We start from the raw sequence: 23,752 nt of genomic DNA on the forward strand, positions 1-23,752 counted from the left end.
TGCCCTGCATTGCAGGTGGTGGTAACCAGACCCCATGATCCCACATCCAAAAACCCAAAGTACAGGCAGGGTAATTCATCACATCGCCCATACTTCCTAAGAGTGCCCCTTTGGGATGTGAGGCCGATAGTATTTAGGTGAATCTAGGTTAAGTGGGAATCTCAAAGTTCTGTGTTCCTTTCCATTCCTTCAAGGCTTCCCCTGCCCAACAATCCGCCCACCAGCCCTGGTCTCCTTCCATCTGGTTTACTGGGTTTGTTCCGGATCTACTTTTTTGCAGGTTTGCTTCTGTCAAAACCATTCTTTGAAAATGGGCACATTTAATGTGACTGCCTTATTTCAGACAAAACACAATCTCGAAAACAAGGATGTTTCTGGCTAACCGGCATTCTTGATTTTATTCATAGGAAAGTAGTTTGTGAATGTGCAGAGAACACACCTCTCTTAACTCCTCCTCAACACTAGGGTAGGAGGTTAGGATGAAATCCTTTTAATTAGAACGTGGGCCATAACAAATCCAAATTGGGCAAAGTGGGGAGAAAAGTGGCTTCCATAGGAACATACCGGTGCACTTAAATACATAGTTGTAATAGCAGTGTGCGAGACAGATGTCTGTATTGGCTTCCCTTTCCAAGATCAAATTACAAACTAGTTAATTTTGCTGAAACAGTGCAATTTGTCTACAAAACTCAAAGAAATTGAACATGTATCGTAGTGAACATAAACAAACAGGCACTTGACTGATGTTACCGTCCATCTCTTTGAGCTGATCCACCGTCAGTTATTGTTTTCACAAAAATTCCCAGCTTTTCCAATCCTTGATCTGCACCAACACCCATTCCAATGATACTTATTCCTAGGCCACAGTCTCCTTTGGAAAAAAACATCAAGAGTTAAGTTATGATTAATCAAGGCAATTTGTATAGCAAACAGTATGAGTTAACCTTCAAAATGTGTACGGTATCGAATTGCAAGACACCAAAAAATCACAATCAGTGAAAGTTGTATTGTGTGGAGCGGATCACATTTTGGATAACGTATACAAATCAAGGCAAATATATGTACACTTAAAAAAAATGTTAGGTCATGGGGTTGAAGCTTAGTGGAAATGTGGATCTCTGCGCTAACTTACGTAGATTGGTTTGTCCGTAAATTGTGGATATTGGTCTGGTTGATGTTAATTCTCCAGCTGCCTGTATGAGGGGTTCCAAAAGAACAGAGCAGACCAAGACCCACACAGGAACATAAACAACCATTACTTGCCTTGAGAAAAACCTTTGGTTGAAACACGTGTCAGCACTGAAACCAAGCAGGCAGCTTATCACCTTAGCCTGAAAAAATTGTACACCAGGATGCATGTCAAACAAGTGACAAACATTTATAACTAAAAAGTACAATTGACCATCTGGCATAATAAAGACAATCTTTTCTCAAAACCCAAAATGGCGTCAATCCATTATTGAAAAATTAATGAAAGGGCAAGCAAAAAAAGAAAAAAAAAAAAAAAAAAAAAAAAAAAAATCAGGCTAACCCTGGATTTTGTCCTTACCAATTATTTTGCTTCAATGCATTTTTTTTCCTGCTGATACGTAGAACTATGGACTTCTACACAAAAAAAGTGCCAGCGAGGGATATTAAAAAAGTAATGTTAATAAATGGGACCGATGTTAAACCTATACATTTTACTATGCTCACAAGTCTCCTTCCACAGCTCTGCTGGCAATTTCCCAGCAGTTATCATGCTCATCCCATTTCAGTGATGCACTTTCACACAAATTTAGATGTTATCACATCACAAGCAGAACCAATTATGTTATTTATTAAAAAGTTATTAAACCTGACTCTTGAGTCCTTATTGCTAACTTAATGTCCCTATCCAGAAGACAAACTGTCCCTTCTGTTGTGATCTCCCTATCCTGACGCTGGTGTATCGACTAACCGGGGAAGAAGGGAAAAAGGGGAGAATAAATAGCACTCACCCTAGCCTGGCTCACTACTTTCCTATGCTACAAAGACTGCACACTGGTGTCAGTCAACCGTTGATTTTAATAGTGTTGCTGGCCTTTTGTGTGTCTTATCCTAAAATACGATGGAACACCCACCGTCTCGTGGAAATAGTTCACTAGAATTGTTAAAAATCTCTATATGTCCTATATGTCAGATGCATCCAAAATCGTTGTGTCTGGTAGGTTGGAATGACAACTTAATCCAGCCAGTGTCGACCGGTTTCAGCGGGATTCTCTATTTACCGCTTTCTTCAGGACCTATTATAAAATCACATTTGGGCATTTATCCCATTCTACAAAACAGTTAATTTAGTAGTTGTCTTCTAATTGCTTTAGCTGGTGCGGGCATTCTCCACAAAGTCGGGACGTGTTCTTGTTGTATCCTGTTGCCTGCAAGGCAAAATTCATGTGCATCAGGGGACTGGACTTATTGTTACGCTCACCTGGCTCCCACAGGGGGCGTCGATCGGACCGGACAGCTGCGGTCTCCTCCAACGTGAAGCGTAGTGCAGAGATGACAGACTGGACTGGCCTGCTTAATCTCGTCTGCTTGACCCGTAGAAGTATTCTCCTGCAAGTGGAGAAAGGGATTTAGCCACCCGTGGATTCTAGTGATGGCACCCCACTGTTCTCCCCACTAATAACCTCCGATATTCCCTTTCAGTAATCTCACCTTATGTTTTTGAATGATGAGCTCTCCATCCTGCGTGGAATGGAGGGGCGCGTAGATACCAGTTACTTCACTGGTTCAAAGGCGTTGGAAGAGTTCCGGATGAATATTGGACTCCGAGGTTCCTGGCGAGAACCCATAAGTATAAAGTCCAAAGAGTTCAATATGTCCGATGTTCACTCTTGTCCCATTCCCTTCTTGTGTTGTAGCTGGGTCCAAGAGAAGATTGTCTTGTGGCAGCTGATGGCACTCAGGTAAGAGTCTGTATTACCCAACACTGTCCGGTAAAAGATGTGTGTATTTAACTTGTTGTTTTCTCTCTCCTTACAGGTGCGGCGTAAGAAGTTGCGGGATGTTAAAGAATAGTGCCTCCGGTGGTAAACCAGGTAAGTCTATGGTGGTAAAAAGAGATTGTATTTGTTGGCTCTCTCGGCTCACCTTATATTTCTTTTGTCCCCTAGATGCTGGAGTTCGGCGAATAAAATGATGGAGGCAGCGCTGAATCGAAAAAAGCTGTGAGGACTGGCGAGTATGGTGCAGTGTTGCAGCTGGCGATGCGACGCGTGCAGAAATAATGTCCTTTCCAAGTTCGAAGACGTGATGGATCCGGAATCAGGTAAGGAATTAAAATAATGTCCATGTTCTAACCTTTCCTTCTTTCCTCTTTTTCTAGGAGCTCTGCATTCGAGGCGGGCGTGGCAGAAGACTGGATGCTGACTGCAGGCACAGTGAGCGTTACGCTGCAGGATACAGAATAACGCGAAGCATGTGCTGCTGTTCAGGCGTGGTTTAAATAGCCTTCAAAGTAGTCCCAAGTAAGAAGTTCCCCCAGGACCACACCCGAGTAAAAAATAGTCCCTGAAGTAAAATAGTCCCATTCAGGCCTCACATTGGCTTGACACCATTGCAGCATGGTCTGCATGAGGTAAGTAATGTACATGAGCCTGGCCCTATGGCGCCAGGACTGATTTCCTCTATGAGCCTGGCGCCAACGGCGCCAGGACTGTACCCAGACAGCCCCTAGCCGAGGCTGCTGGGCTTTTAGTAAGCACCTGGATGCCTGCTCCCGGGGCTGATGGGCTTGGTCCGGATGCCCGGGGGTAGGCATCATGACACATTGTCATGACTACTGGATATACTATTCTAAATATCCCTATTTTTCTTACCTGGAACTTGTAGCCTGAATGGTGTTGGCTTAGCTTCGGTACCTTCGGATGTGTATATGGAACCCTACAATACAATTACCCATCCGTAAGTTATCTATGCATGGGTTTTACAACTCTTGCTCAATGTCACATAGTACACAGTAGTTAATTTGACACTTACTTTGATAAATCAGAGGTAGTTCATCCTGCATACGTGGTAGACTTTCATATCCACTTCTCTGTTTAGTTACAACTTCGTGTTACTTTCAGCGTTTGCCTGCAAGTAACATGATATCGTCAAGACCGGATATTGTTATTTTTACTGTTATGTCCAAGAAATATCTTTAATAGTTCCCTGAACTGGGGGCTCATAGTCCTCATTGATTCCTTGCCCACAAATTCTTCTATTGCTTTTCGGTATTATGAGTTCCCAAATTAACAAGTTAACAAATTAGCAGGTTATCAAATTGACAAATTAACTTGGTTAACAATGGGTGCTAGATACCCCCATTGATTTGTCATGGGTTATTATGTAGTTCTCATTAGCGAAATGCTAAATCCGTTGTTACACTAGGGAGTTGATTATTGTGATTGCACAGCCCATTATGTCGATAGAGGCCTGATTTACGCTTTTGTAGAGTGAAAGCCTCGCGTCTGTTGTAAAGATATAGATGCAGGCTCATTGTACTTTCCTAATAGTGCCTGTAGTGCGGCGATTTCGCTACGAAAGTTATGTAAAAGTGTGCTCTCCTCTTGAGAGGAAGCGCGTCCCACCTCGCATCTTGCCTCAAAGTGCAAAAAAGTAAAGGATTAATTCGCTCACCATTCCTTGACAATACAGTTGTTTGTCTCCCGTCACAGAACAGCTTGCGCAATGCTCACGGCCGCCATCTTGGGGAGTACCTACTTTATACTAGTACGGGGGATACTAGTCCCTTCTTTGTTACACTATCAGGCATGTTTGATAGCATTTTTCTCATCGCAAGTAGGTTTAGCGATGTGCCATCATGAAAAAAATGTAATGGATTAGTTCGCTCACCTTTCCTTGACAATACAGTTGTTTGTCTCCCATCACAGACAGCTTCCGCAATACTTGCGTTGGCCATTTTAGGGGAGTGCCTAATGTGTACTAGTATGGGGTATAATAGTCCCTTATTTGTTTCTTTACCGGGCATATTTGATAGTATTTTTCTCATCGCAAGCAGGTTTAACGATGTTCCATCGTGGCGATTGTGGCCACATTTGTTAAGATTTTTTTGCGATCGTCTAGTATCAATTTCAATCATCTAGTCTCAATTGTCATGGAGTCTGATGTTCAGCACAAAGTATGTTATTTATTGTTGACCATATGCTGTTATAATGCTTCTTGTTATCGCAATGTACAGAGCACTTGAATTCTGGCTCTGAGATTATCGCATTGTAGCTCTGTGATTATCCCTAGTAAAAGGCTACAACCCCATATGAATCATAATGTCCTCCAAGGCAGAAAGAGATTCTCCAAAGCAGGAAGAGATTCTTAGAGGACTGCAAGCGCTTGCCAACAAATCGCTTCATTTAGACCAGTCAGGTGGCTTTTTAATCTAAATATCCAAGCTTGTTCTATTTTTAGGAGCATAGCTCCCACATTTTCACCTCTTCTTGGCTGAATCACTTTTTCCAGTACTGTCCAGTTTATGTCATTTTCTTTGCATTTCATTGCTAGATAGTGTTCAACTATCGGAGCAGTGATTCTTCTTGTTCTGATGTTGGGCCTGTGTTCCCCAATCTGTACTTTTATGGGTCTTGAGGTCATCCCTACATACATTTTATTGCAGGGACATTTCAATAAATAGAAGACATTGGCAGTGTTGCAATTAGTTAGTCCTCTGTTCCCAGGGTGAATTCCACCCAATGTCGATAGCGGTCATCCATTTCGTGCCGCAAGGTGTGTGTCCTATGTCTTTTGGTTGGTTCCACAGGGTGGGTTGTTCTAGTGGGGGTGCTTTTGGGGTGCTGTTCTAGTGTGACCTCCCTCGGAATGTTTTGTGCCCTCTTTTTAGCATGTCTTACGGTTCTTTCAGGGTAGTGTCTTTCACGTAGTCATTTAACCAAACCTTCTGCTTGTATGTCATATTCATTCCGGGTTGAGCAGTTCCGTCGGAATCTAAGAAATTGCCCGAAGGGTAAATTCTCGTTTAATGATCGCTGATGGATCTGTTATATTCCAAAAGGTTAAACGACTACGTGAAAGACACTACCCTGAAAGAACCATAAGACATGCTAAAAAGAGGGCATGAAACATTCCGAGGGAGGTCACACTAGAACAGCACCCCAAAATGAACAGGGATGAAAATCAGATAACAGCTGTGTTCAGTCACTGACCCATAGTGAACCGTATAAAGAAAGAAGTGAGAAAATTGTGGCACATTCTCAATGTGGGTGAGAACAACTTAGAAAGCCCAAGATTTGCGATCAACAGAAGACGCAATATAGGTGACACTTTGGTCCACACCTATAAACAGACAAAAGAGGCTATACACAAACAAACAACCCTGTGGAACCAACCAAAAGCCATAGGACACACACCTTGTGGTACGTGCGCAGCATGTCCCTTCACGAAACGGACGACCGCTATCGACATTGGGTGGAATTCACCCTGGGAACAGAGGACTAACTAATTGCAACACTGCCAATGTCGTCTATTTATTGAAATGTCCCTGCAATAAGATGTATGTAGGGATGACCTCAAGACCCATAAAAGTACGCATTGGGGAACACAGGTCCAACATCAGAACAAGAAGAATCACTGCTCCGATAGTTGAACACTATCTAGCAATGAAACACACAGAAAATGACAAACTGGACAGTACTGGAAAATGTGATTCAGCCAAGAAGAGGCGGAAATGTGGGAGCTATGCTCCTAAAAAGAGAACAAGCTTGGATATTTAGATTAAAAAGCCACCTGACTGGTCTAAACGAAATGATTTGTTGGCAAGCGCTTGCAGTCCTCTAAGAATCTCTTCCTGCTTTGGAGAATCCCTTTCTGCATTGGAGGACATTATGATTCATATGGGGTTGTAGCCTTTTACTAGGGATAATCACAGAGCTACAATGCAATAATCTCAGAGCCAGAATTCGAGTGCTCTGTACAATGCGATATCAACAAGAAGCATTATAACAACATATGGTCAACAATAAATAACATACTTTGTGCTGAACATCAGACTCAATGACAATTGAGACTAGATTATCGCAAAAAAATCTCAACGAATGTGGCCACAATCGCCATGATGGAACATCGTTAAACCTGCTCGCGATGAGAAAAATACTATCAAATATGCCCGATAAAGAAACAAATAAGGGACTATTATACCCCATACTAATACAAATTATGCACTCCCCCAAGATGGCAGCCGCAAGTATTGCGGAAGCTTTTCTGTGATGGGAGACAAACAACTGTATTGTCAAGGAAAAGTGAGCAAACTAATCCATTACATTTCTTTCATGATGGCACATCGCTAAACCTACTTGCGATGAGAAAAATGCTATCAAACATGCCCGATAGAGAAACAAAGAAGGGACTAGTATCCCCCATACTAGTATAAAGCAGGTACTCCGCCAAGATGGCGGCCGCGAGCATTGCGGAAGCTGTTCTGTGACGGGAGACAAACAACTGTATTGTCAAGGAAAAGTGAGCGAATTAATCCATTACTTTTTTGCACTTTGAGGCAAGATGCGAGGTGGGACACGCTTCCTCTCAAGAGGAGAGCACACTTTTACATAACTTTTGTAGCGAAATCGCCGCACTACAGGCACTATTAGGAAAGTACAATGAGCCTGCATCTATATCTTTACAACAGACGCGAGGCTTTCACTCTACAAAAGCGATAATCAAGCCTCTATCGACATAACGGGCTGTGCAATCGCAATAATCAACTCCCTAGTGTAACAACGGATTTAGCATTTCGCTAATGAGAAATACATAACCCATGACAAATCAATGGGGGTATCTAGCACCCATTGTTAACCAAGTTAATTTGTCAATTTGATAACCTGCTAATTTTTTAACTTGTTAATTTGGGAACTCATAATACCGAAAAGCAATAAAAAGAATTTGTGGGCAAGGAATCAATGAGGACTATGAGCCCCCAGTTCAGGGAACTATTAAAGATATTTCTTGGACATAACAGTAAAAATAACAATATCCTGTCTTGACGATATCATGTTACTTGCAGGCAAACGCTGAAAGTAACACGAAGTTGTAACTAAACAGAGAAGTGGATATGAAAGTCTACCACGTATGCAGGATGAACTACCTCTGATTTATCAGGGTAAGCGTCACCTTAACTACTGTGTACTATGTGACATTGAGCAAGAGTTGTAAAACCCATGTATAGATAATTTACGGATGGGTAATTGTATTGTAGGGTTCCATATACACATCCGAAGATACCGAAGCTAAGCCAACACCATTCAGGCTACAAGTTCCGGGTAAGAATAATAGGGATATTTAGAATAGTATATCCAGTAGTCATGACAATATAAGCCCAGTCCCCTGATGCACATGCATTTTGCCTTGCAGGCAACAGGATACAAGAACACGTCCCAACTTTGTGGAGGATGCCCGCACCAGCTAAAGCAATTAGAAGACAGAAACTAAATTAACTGTTTTGTAGAATGGGATAAATGCCCAAATGTGATTTTTATAATAGGTCCTGAAGAAAGCGGCAAATAGAGAATCCCGCTGAAAACAGTCGACACTGGCTGGATTAAGTTGTCATTCCAACCTACCAGACAACGATTTTGGATGTATAGGACATATAGGACATACAGAGATTTTTAACAATTCTAGTGGAATATTTCCACGAGACAGTGGGTGTTCCATCGTATTTTAGGATAAGACACAAGAAAGGCCAGCAACACTATTAAAATCAACGGTTGACTGACCCCAGTGTGCAGTCTTTGTAGCATAGGAAAGTAGTGAGCCAGGATAGGGTGAGTGCAAGTTATTCTCCCCTTTTTCCCTTCTTCCCCGGTTAGTCGATACACCAGCGTCAGACTAGGGAGATCACAACAGAAGGGACCGTTTGTCTTCTGGATAGGGACATTAAGCTAGCAATAAGGACTCAAGAGTCAGGTTTAATAACTTTTTAATAAATAACATAATTGGTTCTGCTTGTGATGTGATAACATGAATGGGGAAGGAGACAGAACTCGAATACCCTGGGGACTTTAACTGTATTGACCACACAAATTTAGATGTCAAGATAGCTGATCAACAATAGTATCTCTAATCGGGCACAGAACCGACTGTGCCCGATTTATATAGATCTCCAATAGCATTCGAAACTCGAATCTGCTCCTGGATGCCAGGCAGCGACAACTTGGGACCTGTAACATATTGCCTGAATACAGATAAATGACATTGAATTGACCTGCCGCTTGGATCCCCCCGTTCATCATATATCCGCTGTGGTAAATCAGAATTAGGAGACTGACAACTCATGCTTAGTAACCAGTTTTATTGAGGTACCAACACCCTATCCTATCCATTCTCTTCTAGTCCAGAAGCTGAATGAAAGAAAATTATTCAAAAACGGTGCTGGTTAGGATGTCATACAAAATAAAGATTGTCTAAATTCTAGAAGCGTATCCTAGCCCAATTTCTGCATCTACACCTATAAAAGGTAAAGTATCTAACTTAAGCAAAGGATCTCAGAAGGGGCTTTTACCCGAAGTTCAGTCTCCTACTACACACCTGATGCCTCTTCCACCAACGCTGCCTTCTCCAGCTTCAAATCCCTACTATATGATTCATTCTCCTCTCACAAGTCTCAACATCCTCAATCATGGGTCAAACCGTTCATACTCTCTCCGCACAGACATGCGGTGGTTGCTGCGCAAATGGAGGCGCACCCATTTGCATGAGGACTTGCAACTTTACATCTCTGCCGTGTACACTTAAAGTTCACTCTTGATAGAGTGGAAAGGGAATTCTACCCAACCCTCATCGACTCTCACTCCAACCATCCTCGGCTGCTACAGGGCACCTCAAACTCATTCCTTTTAAGTCTATGACCATCAACTCCACTCCCACAGCTAATGACCTAGTGGAATTCTTTCCTGCAAAAATATCCGAAATTAGAGCCTCTCCCTGACCTTCCTCACACTCCCCTACTCCTACATTTTACACACTGCCTACTCTACCATCTTCCTCTGCCTCCATCTCCTGCTTTAGTTACACTAATACTAACAAAGAGCTATCTCTACTGATTAAGGCTAACCCCTCTTGTGCCCCATCAGACCCTGTTGCTTCTAAGCTGGTCAAGACTATTGCTCCCTAGCTGAACTCTTCAACCTGTCCTTTGACTCCACTTGCTTTTCCTCCGTTTTCAAATCAGCCACGGTCATCCCTCTCCTAAAAAAGCAAGGGGCTGATCTGAACCTACTGGTCAATTTTCCCCCAGTGTCCCTCCTTCTGCACTTCTCTAAAGTGCTAGAAAGGGTTGGGTTCAACCACCTTAGCAATTTTAGACATCCACAACCTTCGAGATCCCCTACAAGCAGGTTTTCACACCTGTCACTCCACAGAAACTGCTCTCATGAATGTGTCCAACTTCCTTGACTCTGCTAAGCACTTATTCTCTTGGAATCCGCGATCAAGCCCTTGCCTGAATTGAATCCTACCTTGCACCTCACCAATTCTTTGTCTCCTGGGGCAACACCAGCTCTCAACTCACTCCTCCAACTGTTGGTGTTCCACAAGGCTCTGCCTTGGGCCCACTCCCCTTTACACTCTACACCTCTGCTCTTGGAACACTAATCTCCTACTTTGGGTTCTGGTACCAATTCTCTGCAGATGATTCCCACATCATCTTCTCTTTTCCTGGACTATCCTCTGATCTCTCCATCTTAATTTCCAACTGTTTCTCTGGCATTAAATATTGGATGGCTTTGCACTCTCGGATGTTAAACTCTACCAAAACAGAGGCACTCTTCTTCCCTGCTAAAAGCTCTCCCTCATCTCTTCCTCTGCCTATACAGTGCCCACCCGACACCCTCCCCTCCTTTTCTTCAGCTTGAAACATAAGCATTATCTATGACCCTTCTCACACCTTCTCTACTTTCATCTCCATAACGACCAGCAGCTTGTCTAAACCTCCTAAATATTAGGAAAATCAGGCACCTCCTTCATTTCAACACAGTCGAGCATCTCTTAACCACTCATGTCTTCTCTAAACTGACTACAGTGCCAGCATCCTCTTTGGTCTCCCCAACTATGCTTTCTGTCCTCTTGACAAGATAATTAACTTCACTACCAGGACACTCTGAACTCCTTCACACCTACTTCCTCGTATCGTCACCAAGGTTGAATGGCTGACAATGCAAAACAGGGCCAGAATTAAATTTCTTCTCCCGATTCACAAATCTATCCATGGCAATGCACCACTGGATCTATCCTCTATCCAACTCTACAAGCCTTCTCATAATCTCTGCTCTGCCTCCTAAACTACCCTTGTGACTCCTGGCCCTCCCTGCGCTTCCTCTCGTGCCGCTCCTCTCTTCTTGCTCTATTTGCATGGAATTCTCTTCCCCCGGACATCCGCGAAACAGTCCACACAGATTTGTTCAAAACCAAACTAAAAGCCTACGTCCTTGCCTCAGAGTTATTTTCTTAACCTACCTCTCATCTGCCTGCAAGCTAACATTTTTCCCGCGCCTCTAACCTTCCTCTGTACCTCACTCACTCTGCCTCCACTGTAGCACTTCAACCATCATGTTCACATCCTGAGCACAGCCGGCCTTACCGCCTACCTGCACTTAAAACTGTCAGATGTTCATTGTCCTTCATCTATGCATGTCTCCTTTTGTATTGTCCCCAGTGACTTCCATTTATTCCCCTCCACAATCTTGTCAAAATGTCCCTCAAACTCCCCATTGTAAGAAGCTCACAGCTTCCCCTCAAATCAGATTTCTCATCTATTGTACCTTCTTTTGTGATCAAAAGAACATTGTTCCTCCTGTATATAAATGAATAGAGTACAGAAAAGAAAAACAGCAAACAGAAAAGCACACAAAAATGAATAATTAGGTACAGAGATAAATAATCTGCATTCAATGTGATGTCGAGAAGTCTTTAGGTGCAGGAGAGAAAACAGCTCTGGCACAGTAGCTGTACATATAAACAATAGGATAGAAACGTGTCCAAAGATAACGGGCACTCCTGTCGCCTGCACACTATCTATAGTTGGAAAACCAACACAAATTTTAGTGAGATTAAGAGTATTAAGTAGTCAGATATAGAAAAGGTAAATGGAAAAACGTCAAGAGCCAAATGTTTTTGACAAATAATTTAAACAACCTAGTTTTAATATCTAACAATAAATTCCATAAGCAGAGCTCATAGCGTTTTGGGAGTCAGGCCCTTCATCAGAAACATTCACAATGTGAGATTCGATGGTTTCAAGATTCAGCCAATAACCAAGATAATTAGATTGAAAAAATATCAGAAATATAATTTTGAAATCTAATATTATTCAACAAAAAAAAAAGGAAATGTTACTCACCTTAGTGAAAACAGTACTCCTACTCTCCTTTCCTCCATACTTTAGGGTTATTCTGTCTGAGGGGACCAGAGCCTTTTGTACCACCATACAGAAATGTTCTGTCCTATTATATTGCAGTCCTGAGAGCATGCTTGGCCACAGGCTCTGCATCCTCAAGCCCCGCCTCTGGGCCTCGCATCCCAGTCCTTTTTGACAAGCGTAGGTCTGTACGACGTAACGGAGGACATTTTAGGGAGATTGATGTAGGGCGTATGGAGTAAAGGGGACTATAGACTATGAGTACAGTAGTCACTACAGTGCGTAACTTTTCCTTACTCCTACATCCCGCCCCCTTTCCTGCATACTTGTGGGAGATTAACCAAGCACGTGTCTCAAGGGTGGAGGGTACCTCTTACTAATTTAGCCGAAGAGATACTTCAGTACTGCCTGGCCAAACTGAGCATCGGCTCTCAAACTCATGTGCAAGCAATAGTGCTTACAGAAGGCTAATGGTGAAGCCCAGGTTGCTGCCTTTGCAACAGCATCCAACAGAATGAGCTTTTGAAAAGCCACCAAGGCCGCTTTAGCGCTGACCAAGTGGGCATGAACAGCTTTTGGTGGAAGCAGTGTCTGTAGGGAACAACATTGCAGAATGGCTGAGACAATCCATCTGGCAATGGTTGCTTTTGAAGCTGCTGCGCCCTCATTTGTCCCTCTGAAAGTAAAACAAATGGTTGATATTTCCTAAATTCCCTAAACCTGTCCAGGTAGAACCTAAGGGCTCTCCTTAACGTCCAAGGAGTGAAGAACTCCGACTGCGAAGTTGGGTTTGGAAAAAATACTGGGAGGCAAATCTCCTGGTTCATATGAAATTCAGAGACAGGAACGACGGGTGTGTGTGTAACACCACCATGTCTCAATGAAAGGTTGTGAACAGCTCACCTGCTGCAAGGGCATGTATTTTGCTTAATCTTCTGGCAGATGTTACGGCACCCCAGGAATGCAGTTTTCGAAGACACCAATTTGATAACCGCAGAAGCCATTGGCTCAAACAGTTGTGACACAAGGCCGTAAAGCCGACATTTAAGTCCCATTTGGGATGAGGAAGCTAAACCACTGGAAACAACCCGTGCAGCCCCTCAAAATGGCTCCTTCCTGCCGGATTTGCAATGGAGAAGGTTTGGCTGAGTTAAAATAGGCACCCAGTGCTGACAAATAATTTCTGCCGGTGTCTGGCAAGTAGTAAATAAATTAAAGTCACTCACTATAGTGACTAGAGTACTTCTAGTCCATAGTCCCCTTTCCCTCCATCTTTGTGGGCGTCCCCCAACATGGGGACAGTATCTGAACTTTGGCAGCGAAAAATTGAGCTTACCCTTTAAATTTAGTATAGTGTGCTGGGGCGCAAACCCGCGTGTGGGAACACCCCGCCGAGGCCCCACCCTCCAGCACCTCACACCAGTCTCCTTTGAACACTTCAGATGCTTAGATACCTGGCTACACTTATTACTTATTAGCCCGTGGAATTCAAGCGGTGGAAGGTGGGTGGGACCTATGGAGGCAAGGGGACTATGGACTAGGAGTAGTCTAGTCACTACAGTGAGTAACTAATTACTCATACGTCCCGTCCCCTTTCGTCCATTCTTATGGGGTGATTCCACTGAACAAGACCATTGGGTGGAGCCGCAACAACCTGCCTCATGCCTAGGAAGAAGCAAACAGGTTCTTAAAAACCACCTGAGCAAACTCAGCATCGCGCCTGGAGCTGGTGTCCAGGGAATAGTGCCTGCAGATATCCCAGGAAACAGGTCTCAAACGAGACCGCCGTGGCCTAAGCCCTCACGGCATGGGCACGAATCCCCTCTGGGACTGGTTTGCCCATGGCCGTATACACCTCAGAAATGGCCTGAACCATTCAACAAGCGATAGAAGCCTGAGAGCTGTGGGAGGAGCCCCCAAAAGTGACAGAGCCTCGGACTTCCTGAAGGATTTCATTTGAGCAAGATACAACTTGAGGACCCTCTTGAGGTCTAAGGAATGTAGGGGCCCTTCTGTTTCTGACTGCGGGTTCGGGAAGAATACCAGGAGACAGATCTCTCGATTCAGATGCAATGGAGAGACCACCTTGGGAAAGAAGGTTTGGGGGAGTGCGCAAGATGGCATTGTAATTGTGAAACGTGGTGAAAGGCTCGCACAAATACAATGCCTGCAGCTCGCAGACCCTGCGCGCAGATGAGAGCCACCAACTAAACTGTCTTTAGTGTCACCAGCCAAATGTCCACGGAGAGCATCCGCTCGAATGGCTTGCGCTGCAAAGCTGCGAGAACCACATTGAGATCCCAGACCGGAAGCGGCCTGTAGATTGCAGGAAACAGCCTAGACAACCCCCGTGGTGGGCCTTAACCACCAGGTTAACTGCCGAAAACACATGCTATGGGGAGTTCTTGTAAGCCCCAATGGCTGCCAAATAGGTGCAGCAAGTGTCCACCTGCACTCCAGAAGGAGCCAAGTGTGCTGAAAAAGCCAGTACATCATCCAGCGGACAGGCGATATGATCCAGATCCTTTTCACGGGCCCAATGGCAGAACCTCGTCCATTTGCTCTTATACTAGGACCAAATAGAGGGCCGCCTGACCTGTTGAACGATGTTCCAGTTGTCATCCGAACAGTGGGCATGCTGAAACCTCAGCTGGTTAGGAACCAGGCCATCAGTGCTAGCCTGGCCGGGTCCGGATGTGCCATTGAACCGCCCTGCTGCGTCAGGAAGCCACTGTCGGGGATCAGAGGGTGGACGGGCCCCTGGGAGCAACACTGCAGCAGAGATCCGAAAACCAGGCTCTCGAAGGCCAGTTGGGGGCAAACAGGATGAGGCTGCAGCCCACCGAAGCACAGAACTTGCAGAGGATCGGTTGGAGCAAGGGGGTGGGGGCTGTGGGGTGGGGGCATAACACCTGCAGCCATGCCAAGCGATCTGGAAGGCTTCTCCCAGAGACCCCCAACCCTGTCCTGCCACAAAGCAAACTGGGGGCACTTGAAATTCAGAGGAGATGCAAACACTTCCAGGTCTGCGAACCCCCAGCTCTGGAACAGGGGCAACAAGGAATCGGTGCAACTCCCACTTGTAGGTGTTGAACCACAAGCGGCTCAGCTGGTCTGCTTCTGCATTGCTGTCCCACAGGAGGTGGACTGCTGGGATCCAAATCCCCTCCGTTGGATCCCATTCCCAGATTGCTACCGCCTCCATGCAGAGGGGGGGGGGGGATGAGGGCGCAGGGGGAACAGGTGCCACCATGCTTGTTCAGGTAAAATATTGAGACCAGAAAAGACCTGTCCCTTATGAGGGGCAGAAAAGCCTTGAAGGTCAGGCCCACTGCCCTGAGCTCGAGCAGATCGATATGCAGAATGACCTATGATTCGAGTAGACCCTGGACCAAAAGAGAGGAATCTGTTGTCACCACCAGGGTAGGCTCCGATCGGGTTTAGGGTGCTCCCACAGAAACACTGTCGTTCACCAACCACCAGCACAGATTTGTCAGGAGAAGCGGGGGTATTGGGATCTTGTCTGACTGGGACCCAGTCTCCTGGTCCTAATTGGCCGCCAGGCGGATCTGGAGGCACCTCATCTTGAGGCGAGCGTGTTGCATAGTGAGCACGCAGGATGCCATCAGCCCCAGAAGGTGCTGGAACCACCATGCTGAGGTGGTCCAGCTGGCCAGAGAATGCTCTATCGCCTTGCGAAGTGAAAGGAGCCTCTTGGTTGTCTGAAACATCCGCTGAACTGCCGTGTCCCAACGCACTCAGAGGAAGACCTGTTCCTGGGAGGGGCACAAATGCGACCTCTTCCGGTTGAGAGAGAACCCCAGCTGATGAACATCGCCAATCTCTGGCAGGCGAGTGCCACCCCCTCAGGTGACCCCACCCCTCACCAGCCAGTCGTCCAGATAGGGGTATAGTTGATGGCCCTCCAAAGCAGAGACCACCTGCTACTGCATTCATCAACTTTGTGAAGGCACGAGGGGCCGAAAGGCAGCACCTTGTACAGAAAGTAGTACGACATAATTGTGAACCGCAGAAACTTCTGATGCGGCTGGTAGATGGGGATATGCAGGTATGCATACTTGAGGTCTAGGGAAGACATCCAGTCCCCTGCACACACACTGCTATATGCGTGGGACTAATCATCTTCAAGCGTTCAAGCGATAAAGACAGACTGAGAAATGACATGTCCAGGACAATCCTCAGCCCAGCCTGTGTTATGCTCACCTGGTCTCTGCGGGGACGTCTGGGCACGGTTGCAGCCCTCCCAGGATTTAGGAACCCCTGATCTGCTTCCTCCCACTGCAAATAGTCTGTGGGCTGCTGCGAAGAAATGGAACCCTGTTCCTGTGGATTATTTAGGGTGAACTCTCCGTCCTGCTACTTCTGGCAGGGGCACCTGTGGAATGAGGACCGAGTTCCTTCACTGGTCCTTTATATATGGTGTCCAGTCCAGTCCAGTCCAGCTGCAACAATTCCACGCCTTTCTGCCAAGTGTCTTTCTGTTTTCGTTTTGTCGTGAAGTATTGATATTTTCTTGTTCTCAGCCTGTTGTCAGCTTTGTAGTAATGTCTATCTTTCTTCCCCTATCGGTGTGATTGCGTTCTATTAGGGCAACAAGGCCTGAAATGACTCCAGATGGAGAGCGGAGGATTCTGCGGCGTTCCGGCAGTAGGTAAGTGTGCTTTTCGAGCAAGCGCAAAGTATTTCGCAAGCGCTGCCTTTAGACTGCAGGAGTGTATGTCTAACCTTGTCTTTTTTCCTTATTCAGGGTTTGCCTTCGTGGAAGAAGATGTCGTGCTGCGGAGTCCAACGTTAGAGTTCTGTGTGCCGAAGGTAATGAAGATGAAGATGTCGTGCCGCAGTGCAAGCAGCTGAAGATCTGCGTGCCGCAGATGAAGATGTCGTGCTGCGGTGCCGGGAGCTGGAGATCTGCGATCCGGAAGATGGCGAATGGATGCCAGACTCAGCGGAGATGGATGCAGGTGTGGGATGACTCCAAGAGGTCAGCGTAGGAACAGGAGACTGGATTCACAAGTTAAGTGGTAGTTAACCCAGACGGCGGTGTCACGCTGCATGAAAATGCAGGGTAACTAAGTGTGTGCCTTTGTGTTGGGCTGGCTTTTATAGCTAGCTCTTGTAGGGGAGGATTGGTCCAAAAGACCCCCCTTGCCTACATCCCTTCCACAGGTGAGGGCCATGGCTCATCGGGTGTCCCCTCATTTCCACCAGGGCCCAGGTGGTGGAGGGCTCACCTGCTGAAGACATTGTCCAAACGTATTGAATTTAGCTAGGCCTCAGAAACCATTTTGTCTAATAAAGATGGTGCGAGCTCGGCGCACTGTAGCGCGGCCCCCACCTTCGGAGAGTTTCAATTATCCCTGTGGCCACAGCTCCCTGGCAGATCCGCTGTGAGCCCGTTCCCACGAACAAGACGGACATGAGCTAGTGTAAGATACCAACACTAACATTTCACCCTCCTCAGTGTATCACTGCTTCCAGCATGACCCAGCCAGCGAAGCCTGGGTGAAAAAGAGAACTGTAAAATGGTCTTCAGATAAAAGCAAAAGTTCCCAAATATTAATGCCAAAACTACTTGCAATGCGTGCATTTCCTCCACAAAACTTCTTCTATTAAGGAAACCTGTAAAATGTATAAACATGGTAGAATGCATGTTTACATGACATTAGCAATGAAGAACCCACACCACTGCAGTTATGTGTATCATTGAAAAGCTTACACCCCACGGTCCCGCGCCATAACCGAACTAATGCTGCTAGAGTGCAAGGAAAGACGACTGTAATCATACAGAGGGCTCATGTGAAGGACACGCGAGAATGCACCTGTCATGTGTGCATGTCTAAGCCCCTCATGTGCCACTACCGTCACGTACGGTGGCGAGTCATTTTCTATGTGCTCCACCAACCTCACTACTACCTCACTTACTGCAAACGTATATGCATATAACTAAATGTTGTAGTTGTTAAAACATAGTGTACAAATAATGTGCTCAGACTGGCTATATTTGAGAGACATTTAGCAAAGTTAAAATGTAGGTTTTCGAATGATCCAAATGAGTATTGTATAGTGTTCGAATGTTTATGATGCTTTCACCTAAAATCGGCAACACACAAGGAAGATACCTTTGCGAATATGTGCAAGGCCATTCCCCCTCCCACCCTGCGAAGACTGCCAAACAAGAGAGCAGAGGCCCGCGCCGCGCTGCTCCACCTCCCCCAACTAGGCTGGAGCCGCTTCAAAGATTTGTAGTCCCCTCTGCAGCACCCAAGGCCATGGCCCGCCACCTGCATTATTTACAGCCCAGCAGTAAACCTTCGCCTGAATACACAAATCCAAAGGCGCCCCCTCTTAAACCCCACAACCCACTGGATCACCTTAGACTTATGGCCCCTGTACAATTAGGACACCCAATACTATGGCAACATACAGCAGCACATTCATAACGACTTCTAACAAGACAGAAAAACATGTACCGCCTGTCCCATGCCCTGAGACCTAGCCCCTCGACCTATGGTACCGGTCAACAGGACACTGGTAACCATGCATTGATGAATCACCATCAAACCCCTCTCAAGGTGCATTCCTCCTGTGTTGCATTAACCTGTAGAGTAAACTATTGAAAGATTTACTAAAGAAGATAATATTGCAATAACTGAATGACTGCTGTGTGCATGGCCTAGGGCAAATAGGTCAGGAAAAGACATTCATCTCTGACACTGGCCACAATGGCACAACAACACCGCCCGGATGAACTCAGCTGACCTGCCAGGCCCAGCCCAACCCACGAGGCTGACCAGTGACGTCCTCCAGCCAAGGCCAAACACATCGCAGCAGCGCCTATAGCTAGTCATCGCCACCCAATCCCATTGAACTGGTGCCCCTTACAGTATATAGGTTCTGATGACGTGTTTTGTAAATATATACGCCTGTCTTTGCTATTGTCAGACAGAGCGCTCTCGGAGTTTGCAGAGTTCTTTGCATGCCCTATTCTGATTGATAAACTCCCGTTTACGCTCACCCGCACTCCGTCTTGGCCTTATTCCCATCCTGGGAGAGTCCTTCATTGTCTCTCATTGCGGGGAGGATCGTGCTGGTTGGGGACGCTTGCCTTCACTCTTTAGGCCAAGCCCCCTAGCTCAGTTCTGCTCGACACACCCTGCCACTCCTTGAAGTTGCACGTGTAGCTGCAAACAGAAGGCCACACCCAGACTAGTTACACACAAGTGGAAAGTTCTTGAGAGTATTCCTGCCCATAATAAAAGTCCTGCTTCTATTCCAAGCACTCCTGCCCATAACATAAGTGTCTTGTTTATGTTCTTCCATGAGCCTGGCGCCAGAGGCGCCAGGACTGAGTCCAACCAGGCCCCCCAGGTATAAACGTCCCAAAAGGGACGTGTGTGGACCATGGTGCCCCTTGCTCCCTCCACTTGATGGTGCCGCTCCTGTGATCCTGGGCATGTGGCCATGACAGCACTCACCCTCAAGGCCCCCGTCAAGGGTGGCTCTCCTCCTGGTCCTGGTTTGGTGAGGTTATTACGATGGAATTGCCTAACCAATCGGGTGGCATGGATATATTCACTGGGTTCCCAGGTTCGGTCTCGAGGCCCATATCCTTTCCAGTCTGTGAGGTAGAATTATTTGGATCGGACTACCTTAGAGTCTAGAATACTCTTGACTTTGTACTCAGGCTCCCCCTCAATTATCTCAGGATCTGGTGGAATGCGGATACGTGTAGCCGGTTGCATTGGTTTTAGAAGTGAAACATGAAATATCGGATCAATCTGCATGTTGGATGGCAACTCCAATTTCATGGCGGCAGGATTATGGCCTTGATTGTGTAGGGCCCCAAGTATCTGGGACGAAAATCTCTTTGGTCCTTTCAGAGGGATGTTCTTTGGCATTAATTACGACCTTGGAGGTAGCCATGCCGCTATTTGCGGCATGGCTACCCCCATTCCGGGTACCGGGTCCGGGTTCCTGGAATGGGGAAATACCGGGCCATTCTGACCTTTGAGGGCCCGGTATTTCCCCATTCCAGGAACCCATCCCCATTCGAGGACCAATAGGGCTCAATGGGAATGGGGAGCATGCTAGCCATGGGCCCGTTAATAACGGGCCCGTTGTTAGCATGCTTGGCCGCTCGCGGGACCCGCTAAGGACGCCTGGTAAAACCAGGCATCCTTAGCGGGTCACGCGAGCAAACCTCGTAATGCGGCGGTAGGGGTTGAAAGGGGCCCGCAGCTCTACTGGCCCAGTTAAACCCCTACCGCCAAGGTCGTAATGACCTCCTTTGTCTCCGATTTAGTAACTAGGAGCTTCCCATCGATGTCAATCTACAAAGCTTTTCCATCTTTCCTTGGCTCTGGTCAGATGTTCAGTTGCTTCTCTTAGAACCTGGTTGATGGTTTTGTGTAGATTTACTATTGCTGGCATTTCTAATGTGTTGAGTGGATCAAAACCAGATGTTCGTGGATGTCTTCCAGACTTTGCCCTGTACTGATGTGATTGGAATTGTTGTAGGTGTACTCTGCCAACCAGAGGATGTATTTCCAGGAGTCTTCAGATTTTTGTAACATGCACCTTAACTATTACTCCAGGGTCTGGTTGGTTTGTTTGGTCTGACAATCGGTTTGGGGGTGGTGACTCGTGGATAGCCAAAGGTCGATTTTACAACACCGTCTCCAGAATGCCAAAACAAATTGGGTTCCACGATCCGATATTAATACCGATGGGAACCTGTGCAGTTGCAAAATCTGTTCTAGAAACACTGTCTCGAGAGCCGAAGCGGTGGGGAGCCTTTCAAAAGGAATGAAGTGGGCCATTTTGGTGAACAAATCCACAATAATCAAGATGGTGCTGTAACCGTTGCAGGAAGAAAGATCTGTAATAAAATCCATGGACAGAGTGTGCCAAGGTGCTGGCAGTACTATCGGTGCACCTAGTAAACCGGCAGGGTTTTGCTTTTGAGATTTGTGTTGAGCACAGACACCACAGGTCGCAATGAAGTGGATAACGCCCTTCCTCCAAGTGGGCCACCAATAGTGTTTCTTTATTTTAGCTTGAGTTTTTGCTATCCCTGGATGTCCTTCCACCAAGGAATCATGATAGTTGGCGATCTGGTTTTGTAGTTCCTTATCTGAAATGTACAGTCGCCCTTGGAAGTAGGGTAGATTGTTTTTAATGGTGTATTGATCTCCTTTCTTACTCCTTTTTTAAACCATTCCTGTTCGGCAGTTTGATTCATCTGGCATCGCACATTGGAATGTAGATTGTCCAGACAGGTTGCCGCGATCATCATAGTGTGGATCCGCTCTTCAGGAATGATGGCCACAGTGTCAGTTGTAGTGAAATCTTCCTTTTCCTCGCTCATGCGGGAGAGGGCATCTGCTTTCCCATTACGTACTCCGGGTCTTTGGTAATGATAAAGTTGTATTCAGCAAAAAAGAGGGCCCACCAAGTTGGCGCGATGATTGCGCCTTAGCAGACTTTAAGTATTGTAGGTTGCAGTGATCCGTAATGACAGCGACTGTATGTTTGGCTGCGAGAAGATAGTGTTTACATGCTTTAAATGTTGCTTTGGTTGCTAGCAATTCTTGGTTAGCGAATATATAGTTCAATTTGGGAGGAGAAAACGTACGGGACCAGATTGCCACGGGGCGCAATTGTCCGGTTTCCGGGTTCCATTGCTATATTAGAGGCATCCGTTTCAAACACATACCGCAAATCTGGTTGCAGGTGTCGTAGAACAGGTGCTGTGGTAAACGCTCCTTTTAGTTTCTGCAAGGCTTCCTCAGCCTTTGGAGACCAGCAGAATGGTTTGTTTTTCCGCAGCAGGGAGGTAATAGGATGGACGATCTGAGAGAAACCGGGTATGAACCGACGATAGAAGTTGGCGAATCCAAGTACACTCTGTGCTCCTTTTGTAGACGTCACTGAGGGTCATTGGAGGATAGCGTCCATTTTGCTTGTATCCATGCGAACGCCTTGTGGTGTGAGAATAACGCTAAGAAATTCGACCTCTGTTACATGGAAAAAAACACTTCTCCAACTTGGCGAAGAATCAATGTTGCCGAAGCTTTTTTAACACTGCCCAAACATGACCAATATGCTCTTCTTTGGAAGTTGAATAGATGAGAATGTCATCAATTCAGCAGACAAGTGAGCACACATCCAGGAGTTCACGGAGCACGTCGTTCATAAAGAACTGCAATGCCGCAGGGGCATTACATAACCAATATGGCATCACTTGGTATTCGTAGAGACCATATTTAGCACGAAACGCTGTCTTCCACTCGTCTCCTTTGACCCTTACGAGGTGGTAGGCCCCTCGTAAGCCCAGTTTGGTGTAGATCTGAGCATTAACCTGATCCAAAAGTTCTGGGATAAGTGGTAACTGATATCTTTTCTTCACCGTGATCTGGTTTAGTGCTCTATAATCAATGCACATTCTTAAATTGCCCACGAAAAAGAGCGGAGAGGAGCCAGGGGATTTGGATGGATGAAGCCATTTGCTAGATACTGGTCTAGGTAAGACTTTAGGTGTTGGTTTTCCTACTCAGAGCATAAATCTGACTGCAGGGTATCTGTGCTCCGGCTACAAGATCAATTTGGCAGTTGTAGGACCTGTGCGGAGGAAGGACGTTTGCTTGTTCCTTTTGAAAGACCTGATATTAGGGTGGCAAGGAGCCAGTGAGACCCGATACGGTTTCCTTCTTAGTCTTCGGGTTGATGGGCCTTCGAGCATAACACGCGTCAAAACAGTCTTGGGGGAAAGGTCAGAACTCGTTTCCGCCAGTCAATTTTAGGGTTATGGGTCTCCAACCAAGGCATTCCTAATATCATCTGGAACTGAGGGGCACAATGAGATCGATGGTAATGTCCTCTTGGTGGCCGTCCTGACACACATTTCACCGAAAAAGTCAAGCTCTTGTAACTGGGCCAGATGAAAGTTGAGATCCATCTACTGCTGTGACATTTTGCGATTTCAGCTCTTGACGGAGAGGAAGACCTATTCGGATAGCCAGATCTTGGTCGATGTAGTTTCCCCACTACTCCGCTGTCAATGTATGCTTCCAAAGCGTACATTTTTGACGGTTGTTTATTGTTTACCTTTTTACTGCTCGACAAGTGGACCCCTACGCTTGCCGGGTGTTGGAGTTTTCCGAGTTTTGCTCTCCTTCGTCTTTGTGAGTTGCTCCGACTATTTTCCTGGGCTGTTTCACCTGGCATTTTCAAAGAAAATGGCCTGCTTTTCCACGAAACAAGCAGAGTTGTTGTCTCCTTTTGTCCCGTTCTGCTTTGGTTTAGAGGACTCCGTAGTCCCCCAAGCTGCATGGGTTGGCCTGCTCG

At 46.0% G+C, this 23,752-nt stretch overlaps 1 protein-coding gene across 2 annotated transcripts in view; it reads right to left on the bottom strand.

Moving 5' to 3' along the window:
- The window catches only part of LOC138488866 (neurabin-2-like), a 1,321,710-nt gene that overhangs the window by 1,113,548 nt on the left and 184,410 nt on the right, over positions 1-23,752 (bottom strand). For both annotated transcript variants that reach the window (XM_069616225.1, XM_069616224.1), the window contains exon 4: positions 751-871. In XM_069616225.1, the coding sequence (XP_069472326.1) occupies positions 751-871 (121 nt within the window). The remainder of the gene's footprint in view (positions 1-750; positions 872-23,752) is intronic.

The sequence above is a fragment of the Ambystoma mexicanum genome, chromosome 9 (assembly GCF_040938575.1).
Source record: "Ambystoma mexicanum isolate Mex_15411 chromosome 9, UKY_AmexF1_1, whole genome shotgun sequence".
In the NCBI taxonomy this organism is placed as follows: Eukaryota; Metazoa; Chordata; class Amphibia; order Caudata; family Ambystomatidae; genus Ambystoma; species Ambystoma mexicanum.